We start from the raw sequence: 10,317 nt of genomic DNA on the forward strand, positions 1-10,317 counted from the left end.
TTTAAGATGGTGGCCTGCCTGGTTCCTCCCCCTCCCAGCTAGAACTCTTCCTCAGGACTCCCTTGCCAAATCAGAACGGAGCACAAGTGTCCCAGTGGCATTTGATTAGATCACCTTTCTGTAAATGAACACCCTCCTCGTTCCAGTAGTTTTGAACTAGGAAAGTCCACGGATCCAAAAAGATATCCAGATAATCAATCAGCAGATCCACAGGTGTTATGAGACATTTGAGATCATGGGTCAGTCCACAGACATTATCTCAACCATTCTACGAAAGTCCTGATTACAAAATAATTAGAAAATGCGATGCTGGCAATAAGTTGGAACTGAAGTCATGGGAAAACACCAATTATACATTCACTAAACCATGCATGTAGAGGGACAGCTCTTTAGTCTTCAGCGGTTTCTGTTCTACAGTCGGAGCCGTATAACTTCCCCTTTAATATTTCGCTACTCAGTGGCTCAACTTCGAACAGCAGTGTTCAACACACAAAATCTGGGTGAAAGGTTAGTCTTTAACTTGGCCGGAGCAAAATGTCTTTTCCTCCTAAAATCATGATTTTGGGGGGGGTCAACTTTTTATATTCAGGGCTGTTTCACACTGCTAAACTTTTATTGCTTCCCAGCACTGCACTGGTCTCTCTGCTTTTCCGCCCTAGCCTGCAAGATGCAGAAGGTCAATGTTCTGGCTCAGGAATCAGTTTTCTCCCAGGTCCAAGGCTGCTTAGCCACACTTCTCTGTGTGTGATGCATTGGGGTGATCTTCTGCTCTGTAGCTGAGCGTGCTAGACTAGTGTGCTAGCATGCTAACATGTAATGTGATAATTTAGCAGCTCCTGTGTTCCGCTCCAAAAGCAGTTACATTTCAGTGATTCCTGTGTGTATGTATAAAGCTTGTAAAGTGCTCTGGGATCCTTTGGGCTAAAATACAAATACTAGATAACCTGATTATCTCTGAAAATACTGCAGTGGAGATTCTATAAACACAGAGCACTGCGAATCTGTGCCCCCTGTGCTATCTAATATTGAGGGTCAAATTTTCAAGAATGCCCCCTAAATCTGCACCCACAAATGGGCATAAATAAACGGCTGCTGCTGCACAGTTCTCGACATGCACATTTCTGTGCACCCAAACAGTGTGCAAATCTGAGATTTGGGGCACACGAAAACGTGCTTGGCAAATGACACAATCGCAACATTAATAATAAGGGTACTTACAAAGATCTCTCACTGCCCCCACCATCATGCTTTCAGTGCTGTTCATCAACGAACAGGTGCTCCAAAAGCATGATGCCGCCCAATACAAAGGATGGATTCAGGCCCAGGGTGGGGCCCTTTTGGGTTTTGTGATGAAGTAGACACAATACTCCTGAATATAAGGCTATCCAGTTGGTTTCTTATTTGTTAATTCTTTGAATTGCAAGATTGAGATCGGGCTCCCAGAATGCTACCTCCAAGCCTGGAAATGTGAAGAATTAAGAAAAGTATCTCTGGGACATTGTTGGTGATAGCATTATGGGATGGCCAAGGTAATCTGGGATTCTGTTGAGCTTTAAAATGACAAGGGGAAATCAACTGGAAAGAGCCATAGTGTGGGGTAGGTTGTATCTTGGCCAGCAGCTATATGGCTGGATCCAACTCTGATTGAAATCAATGGAGGTTGAATCTGACCCATAAAGAAGTTGTGGTTTTGGGATCCAGAACTCAATGAGAGACCTTCCTAGCTCTCCATGGATCCTACAAAAAGGGGAGATTGGCCCACATGTCAGGAGGGAAGGTCTATGGGGAGAGCAAGGTCAGGAAGGACTCAGCCACACTGAGACAAACTGAGCACTGTCAGTGTGGAAGAAGTGAAGAGCAAATCTGGTTCCTCCTATGGCCATTTGGATAGCGGACCGGGGAGGAAGATGCTTTTTCTATAGTTCTATTTATAAAGAGCCGAAGTATTGTCTAGTGATTAGAATGCGAGCCTGGCAGGGAACCCTGCCTTCTTCCACCTCTACCACTGAACTTGCTGCGACCTTTGTCAAGTCACCTTTCTAGGGCTCACGCTCTCTGTCTGGGAAACAGAGAGAACAATATTGTCCGCTTCCACCACCAGGCATATTGCGAAGCCTTAACTTCTTACAGCGACTTGTGCCCAGTATTCTGGCTGATCAAGACAAGGCGTTTGTCACCAAAAGGGTTAGACAGAAATCTGCGACTGACATACACTCTCCTAACCTTTCATCTGCCATTATGATGTGGTTTTGTTTTCCTTCGTCCTCGTTTCTCTGATCGGGGGGGGAAGGGCGGGGTGTGTGTGTAGCTTTGCATTGTTCACGGTATTGGTTGCAATTATGCTTTATTATTAAAAAACACACACATGCCTCATTGTTAGGCCACAGGGCTGGAAGAGCCTCTGCCGCTTTGATGTAGAAGAGAGAGCAGCCTTTACTGTAAAACGTGGGATGGAGTTAGGGTGACGCACAACGCGCATTTGCCAACAGCCTTGCTGGGCTGCGGGATACGCCTTTGAGAATTCAGGAGACACCCCGCCTACGTGACCAGCAGCTAGTCTTCAGTCAGGCCCACGAGCCGATTGTCATCTAGTTGGACGGGGTGTGTGTGGGGGGGTTGTGTTCTTGTCACTGTCCTCTCCCTGCCTGTCCTTGCGGGTGAAAACGCTTTGCTTCCACCAGCCACGTTGCTGCCTGGGGACTCAACCTTTCATTGGGTGTGTATCCAGGAGAACTCCCTCATTAGGGGTATGGGTAAGAGAACGGTGCAGCTGAGATGATTCAGTAGGAAGACGATCCTGCAAGGAGACCTGCTAATGCTGTAGATGGGACTCCTGGGATGGGATGGACTAACTAACCGTAAATCACTCCAGCTTCTTTCCCTGCAGTGGTGATTTGAGCTACACCTTTTGGTGGGTGGCTAGGGAGAAGACACCCCTATGAATACAGAATGACCCACCTGATGGAAACTTTGCATCCTTACAAAAGCCACATTCCCCTGCCTTCCCAGAGCTGCACGCCCATCGTGAGGGAAGAATGCCACTGTGCGTGGGATGGGGAATACTGGCCGCGCAGAAGTAATGATCTATAATGATGTTTACAAAATGCTTTAGAGTGCTCAGTGACTTCGTCAAGACTTGAGAACCGGCGGACAAAGAAAGGCCTTAATAGCAGAACAGACAGGTACCGGGGTGTAGCACTTGTTATTAAAGAAAACCAACACTGAACTCTTGGATCAGGGTGGAATCCAGCAGTCAGGATTTATCAGCAATGAGCACCCCAGTACTAGGGGCTATTGTCAGTGCTTACTACTAATACAGAAAGTCAGGTCTTCAGCTGCAGTCGATTGCCAGACCGCCACTGAAGTCCATGGAGCTGTGCAGATTGACACCAGCTGCAGATCTGGCCCAGCATGTCTGAGAGATGGTGTGTGGCTGGGGTGGGGATTGTTTTGTTGCAAGTACCTTTGTGCTGAAGCACATGGAGCTCCCAGGGACTGCATCAGTCAGTGTTGTTTTGCAGTGGTGCAATAGAGTTTTAAACACCTTAAGTCTCAAATGGCCATTAAAACGCAGAAATGCACAGTATGATTCCAAATGCTCGGCTGCAGAAATATTTAACCAAGAGCAGGTCCCTGTCAAGCCATTAACTTCAGTGGTGAGCCATTGCCAAGGAATTAAAAAGCCCTGGGCTGTAGGAACAGGAGAAGTGGGAATGAGGTTCAGACTGTTTCTGACTTTTCCAAAGGAGCGACACGCACAAATCTCTGTTTGCAGTTTCCTCACATGCCGCTTCTCTGCTTCCTTTGGCTACCGACCTACTGTTCAGTGAGCCCTGCAGAGGAACAGAATTAGAGATGGGCCCAAGCTTCAGCCTTTGGATCCAGATCTGAACTCTTCCAAGGTCTGGGGCAATTCAAACCTGGGGGCTTGATTTAGTGCGTTATCGAGACATTGGTTAAGTGAGATTTGTGTGTGTGTGTCAGGGGCAGGGTTTTGTCCATCTAAAAAGAACACGATCTGGAGCCATGAAGCCGTCAGGGACTCTCTCCCATTGTAAACAATGGCTAGAGTGAAGGAACACTTCAAACATCTGGCCAGTATAGTCTCTCTCCGCTCGGCTAGATGCATCCATCAGCTGACGAAGAGCCGCTCGCTCCATGTATTTTTGCAGCTGTTAAGCAGCTACATCTTAAACAACAGCAAAGGGATTAAAAGAACCTCATCCACATACAACACATGGATAGAAACCTGTATTTTGCTGTTTGATTCCTTCTGGTGAATGACTGCAAGGCTTGGGGGACTGGGGATGGGATACAAAACTGGTCATCTACTCAACTCCAGCTATGGATAGTTAGCAACCTCCGTAGAGAAGCCAAGGTTTGACTGGGCCATGGACACTGAAGTGCTATCTGACCTCTAGAAATGTCCCCTCCAGCTCAAGATTAGGGCACATCGGCAGGGCATCTTCTACCCATACTGGGCCTTTTCTGCAGATAGGATTTGGTGACATTTTCAGAACTGCCCACGTCACTTAGACACTTTTGAAGATGTTAATCTGCCTTCCTAGCATCATGAGCAGCATTCAATTAACAATGAAAATGCAGGGGGGAGGACCCAAATAACTATAGTATAAGAGGCAAAGAATCATCTAGCTATCCTCTGGGATGGCAGAATTAGCATAGCTTGCAAATCTAACAGTGGGGGGAAAGAAGGAAATTCTAGTGGTAGAAAATGACTAGCATTTCCTCTGTGATCTAATCTACCCATTACCTTTCCTCTGTCAGCTCCAGGGCAGATGGGAGAGGGGCTGAGTGTGCTTTTCTTTTTTTTAATCACAGGAAGTGATCACATGGTAATATGCAAGGTACTTGGAAGCTCAGAACTGGACAATCAGTCAGAGCTTGCTTTCTTTTTCCCCTGGTCTCCTTCCTTCCAGACTGTTTCTGGGGACTAGAATGGGATTCAGCCTATATAAGGCTGTTTCCTTTCGCAGTCGTTTGTCCAGGCACACAGGATGCTTCCCATTTCTTTGTTTGTTTGTTTCAGCCGGTGATCCTGGCACATGCTGGACACACCCACTGGTGGCCATAAGCCAGCTCTCCCGTTTAGCCTATGATGTCATTTTTCCATGTATTCCCCCCCACCCCCTTTTTACATACTGTATATGGAAACACAATGGAGTTCCTTTCTGTAATTTAATGGGAACAAACACTCCGTTCATTTATTGGCACTTCACATAAAAAATGGGGCAGGACTTAGTCCTGTTAACACTAACGTGGGTCTGATTTAGGAGAAGCTTGAAAATTCATGTCATTTGTTAAATATCCCTCTCCCCTAAATGGCAAATCCCTGCCAACAACAAAAACCTTTTGTCTGTTCATTTTTTTAGTAGCCTTTTTGGGCTAAATCAATCTGGTTTAAATCACCAGCGTTCAATGAACGGATGCCGCAAGCAATTTATGCAACAGATTGGCATTTTCCTTTGTAAATATTCTGGTGCAAGTGCTGCATTTACCAGAAATAAATAGAACTAATTAAAGTGAGAGGCATAAAATAGGAAAGAGGGATAAGATTTGCTTTGGGGGACCCAAATGAGTATAACAATGGGTTGAAACCATGAAAAAGACCATGTAAGCTGCATATCTGCAAGGAAGTTCTAATGGGTGCAAAGGATCAGGGTGGAAGCTCTGTTGCTGGGAATGTTTTATAACTAGACTGAACAAAGCATTAGAAAATGTGTTACAGGGAACAAGCCTGCACTGGCCGGGCTAGAAGCCGTTCCCATTTGCAACTTTTATGGGCCCCATCCTTGCACTTTTTGACTCGAATGAGGGTAGGCGAAAAGCTTGTAGGGATCAGGCTGTATATGATAGCATACAGCCATGCTAGCAAAATAATAACCACACAGAGGCACACAAATGTCAAGAGAAGGATATCACATGTTTTATTAAATGTCATTTATCTGAGAACAGATGCTTTCCCCATAGAACATATCTTTCACACTTACAAAATGAGAAATTTAAGAGAGGGTGAGACAGCCATGAGGACTGTGTCTGCTGACATTCTCTGAGCACTAGCCGCCTTTCATATATCTTTGGAGAGCGTTTACAAGGCTTCCTAGCGCTGGCGGGCGATACTATTGAAATTAATACAATTGCTAGGCTGTCAGGACATTAATCAAGTGATCCAATAATCTGGAAATGGTTGCGACAACATGCATTTGCGGAAAATATGTGTTCACACGGCAAGCACACAAGATGGGAATAACTATATGAAGATGTTTTAATAATGAACCAGTATGCAAACCAGAGGACAGTTTGCTCTCCAGACAGACCTAGACAATAAAAATGTATGCAGTTCTATTTTGGGGGCAGAGGGAGGAGAGGGGTAGGGAGTGTACAGAATTCTAGTCAATTGTTCAACAATATTGATATCATAATTCCCTTTTCTCCAAATATTTCTTCTTTTAAAATCCAGCCTTGCTACATAAATGCTGTAGAGCTCATGGATATCCTTGGATTTATTTTAAAAAAAGTTTGATAATAAAAAACCCCAAACACATTAAATATAATTTTATATATAAAAATGCTTAGTAAAAATATAGCCTCGTTGCCCAGTTAAAATATATTGCTGAGAATACAGTGAAAACTGTGCTAAAACCCACCTCTAATAGGCACCCAGTCTTAAAACAACCAGTTCAAAAGATCCCCACGGTTTCCCATGCTATGTAGTTTGCCCTTCAGTTAAACACTTGCACGGTCAATTTGAGCAGGTCCCATTGGCAGTTGTTTTAGACACGAATCACTGTAGTTTGTCTAAAGACATGGTAGAACAGCCTGATCTTAGAAGTTACAGCTATGCCCGGCTGAAAACAATGTGTAAGAAGCTTTGCCATACTTTCCAGTCGGCATAGAGTTAAGAGATGGAGTGCTGTAGGCTGACCTCTTGTCTATGTTAACCTTCTGCGTTGGCAAATGCATCTATTTGTGTTATATAGTTATACAGTATATCAGTGATTTCAGCATGTTTTTAAAAAAGCGATGCATTTAATGAGATATTCTAAATATTATGGAGCTCAATGGTTAAAGGAAGACGGTTTTTCTTTTTTAAAGGAGACTCTGCACTGAAGGGTCATACGTTCTCCAGGGTGAGCGCATTGTACAAGGTGGGGCAGACCTAGCCTGTGATGCAGGAGCTATAGTAGACCGCACTGCTGGCATCAGACAATGCAGATATCAAACTGCTCTCCTCACAGGAGATGCTTCTCGGAGTCACTTTGGACAGGGAGACATGGTAAGGGAGTCCTGAGGTTTCAGGACGAGTCCTGCTCATGTTCAAATACTGGTCAAACTCATTGCGGTCAACATCTGTCCAAAGCTCAGTTTGATTTAAGTGATCTACACTGTCAACATGATGGGCTTCAGGAGGGGGTGACAGCTGGCCCAGATGGGCAGAAAGGACATTCTGCGGTCCAGAGCACATTTGGTTGTAGTACATGCTAGATGGATGGGGAGTCCTCATAGCATCAGCCAAATGTGATGGGGTCTGAGCATAGGGCAGTGCCATGTCCCGCCCCATGGGCTTCTCTTGGGGAAACTCCATCTGGTGATGGGGATGATAGCCTCTAAAGGGCATCATGCTGCAGTCATCCTGCATGTGAGGAGGGAAAAACGCTGGCTCGGTCTGTTCCAAGACATCCAAGGGAGACATCTCGGGAGTTGGCAAGCCATAGTTTTCAATATCCGACCCCATGGAGTGGAGTTCTCTGAAGTGGTTAAGTGGGGGAGGCTGGTGGTGGCCAGGCTGGCTGCCACTATGATGATTCATGCTGAAGCTGTCGCTGCACGGCTGGGAAAGGTTGTGGAGAAGGATATTGGGTTCCATCCTCTTGATTTTCTTGGCTTGCTTCTTCCTCCTTGGGCGGTACTTGTAGTTGGGATGGTCCTGCAGATGCTGAATTCGCAGCCTCTCTGCTTCCTCCACGAAGGGGCGCTTGTCGCTGGCACTCAGGGCTTTCCATGACTGGCCTGGAAGTGGAAAGCACACCCCGTTAAAAGGGCTCAGCCCTGCACCCTTCCTCCAGAACGCACAGACCTTTGCAAAGAAGCAACGCATGCAGATACAAGAGAGGACAGTGCTTTGGGGGACGGGGACGGGGGCGGGGTGGGGGGAGAGGAGGTCACATCCAGAATGCGGTTAAAAAACCGGCAACAGACAAACCTCTGGTTTAACCCCCCTCTGGGGAGAAGGCTGAAAAGTGATACCAAGCTCCCCTCCCCCAAAAGAAAAATAGGGATTTAACTCTTCAGCCCTGCACAGAGATGACTGCAAAGCTCTACTCGGAGCCCACCTTCTGCTGAGAATTCCAACGCTTTCTGGGCACAGGCATGCGGTTCCCCCCTGCAATGGGACACTGAACGCCACCCCCCGGAAAGGAAAATAAACCCTGACCGGATAGGAAAGAGAATAAGCAAATGTCCTTTGCAAGGCAAGAGAGGAGGCGGAGGGGCCACTGTACTGGAGAGTTAGCAACAGCAGCCGTTCCAGCTAGCTTCCTAACCCAGCCACCAAGGGACCTGCAGCCCGGACCTAAGCCCTGCAGCCATGTCCTTACCCAAGCTCCCGTCTGGGCTTCAGCCTGACCCTGGCCCAGATCCAGTGAGGGGCGCCTGTTTCTATGCCAGTGGGTGCCCTCTGTCCCTATCCCAGGTCCCAGCGGGTGCAGCCCACCCTGGGTCCCAGGTCCCAGTGGGGACAGCCTGCCCCTAATCCCGGGTCCCAGGTCCCAGTGGGGGCAGTCGGCAGCCTGTCTCTGTCCCAGGGCCCAGAGGGGGCAGCCTGTCCCGGGTCCCGGGTGGGCAGCCTGTCCCAGAAGGGGCAGCCTGTCCCGGGTCCCAGAGGGGGCAGCCTGTCCCAGAAGGGGCAGCCCGTCCCGGGTCCCAGAGGGGGCAGCCCGTCCCGGGTCCCAGAGGGGGCAGCCCGTCCCGGGGCGCTGCAGTGGCTCGCCTCGCCGCTTACCCAACATCTTGCTCAGCACCGCGTTGTGCAGGTCGGGGTTCTGCTGCGCCAGCCGCTTCCGCTCGTCCTTCGCCCAGACCATGAAGGCGTTCATGGGGCGGCGGATCCTGGAATCCTCCCCCGGCTTCCCCTCGGCTCTGCCCGAGGTCGGACTGTATCCATACCCGGGATCCGGGCTCGGCGACCGGCTGGGAGCTGACCCGAGCGCTCCTGGATCTCCCCCCGCCGCGCCTGGGCGAAATCCAAAGCCGGGGTCAGGGCTGGGGGTCCGGCTGGACGCGGAGTCTGCCCCCGGGGTCTGCGGGTAGGCGAGCCCGGGCTCAGCGGCGGGGGCCGCAGTGGGTCCCCATGAACGGCCGCCCCTGGGTTGAGATATCTCCTCTCGGCAGTAACTAGGCTCAGATCTATTCATTCCAGCTGGGCGGCCCTTTGGATCGGAACCGAGCAGTGCGGGGCAAAGAGGAGAAACCTGGCCCGGCGCAGCGCCTGCGGTCGGCAGCGGCTCAGCGGTCCGCGTCGGGGGGAAGCCAGGGAAAGTCGCGTTCCCCTCCCAAAAAACTTTTGGGACGCCGCGAAGCGGGAAGGGGTCAAATATAGCCAGCTTGGGCCAATCAGCAACGGGGAAGGGAGGGGGAGGAGGCGTCCCCGGGCTGCCTCGGGAAGGGGGTGGGCTGGGGGGCCAGTTTGAAACCTTGGTTGGCCGGTTCCCTTCCGGCCAAGGAGCTTGGACTTGGCGGTTGGTTTTTTGTGGGCAGGCTCGAGGGGGGGGGGGGGGTCGCTTAAATCCGCGGCGCGACAGAAACCCCCTCCCCGGCAAAGCAAGGGGGCCAGGGAGGCGGCTTCCCTTCGCGGGGCCATTGGGGCGAGGAGCTGCGATGCTCCTGGCTTTGCCGCCCGGGGTCCGCCCCCAGCGCCCCAGCCAGGTCTGGCTCCGCGGGCAGGTGGGACCGCCGAGGGCCACGGCCCTGCAGAGGAGCGGCGCTCGCCGAGCCGCGGGTGCCTGCGGAGCGGCCCGCGGGCCGGGAGGCGCCGCCGTGGAAATGCCGCGGTCCCTTTGCCGCCAGCGGGGCAGAAAAGGCTCCGCTGGCCGGTGCAGTGACAGGCCAGCCGTGCCGCGGGGCGCTACACAACGTGTGTGTTTCCCTGAAGTGTCCAGGCAGGGGGGGACGGAGCGAAGAGACCGGCTTGGAGATATTGTCCTCGAGTGCTCCCTGCCATCCGGCCCTGCGCTCCGGGTCACATGCGAAGGTTCTCCCCGCTTCTAGCGGCCTCCAAACCCCCTTCTGTCTGCAAACTCT

At 50.2% G+C, this 10,317-nt stretch overlaps 1 protein-coding gene across 1 annotated transcript; it reads right to left on the bottom strand.

The window, feature by feature from the left end:
• Positions 1 to 5,922: 5,922 nt before the first annotated feature.
• SOX18 (SRY-box transcription factor 18) lies at positions 5,923 to 10,059 on the bottom strand. Its single transcript, XM_037877115.2, has 2 exons — positions 9,020 to 10,059; positions 5,923 to 8,028 (listed from the first exon to the last, which is right to left on the bottom strand). Exons 1-2 carry the CDS (start codon positions 9,429 to 9,431, stop codon positions 7,178 to 7,180), a joined length of 1,263 nt encoding a protein of 420 aa, XP_037733043.1. The 5' UTR covers positions 9,432 to 10,059; the 3' UTR covers positions 5,923 to 7,177.
• Positions 10,060 to 10,317: the final 258 nt, after the last annotated feature.

This window comes from Chelonia mydas, chromosome 13 (genome assembly GCF_015237465.2).
Source record: "Chelonia mydas isolate rCheMyd1 chromosome 13, rCheMyd1.pri.v2, whole genome shotgun sequence".
In the NCBI taxonomy this organism is placed as follows: domain Eukaryota; kingdom Metazoa; phylum Chordata; order Testudines; family Cheloniidae; genus Chelonia; species Chelonia mydas.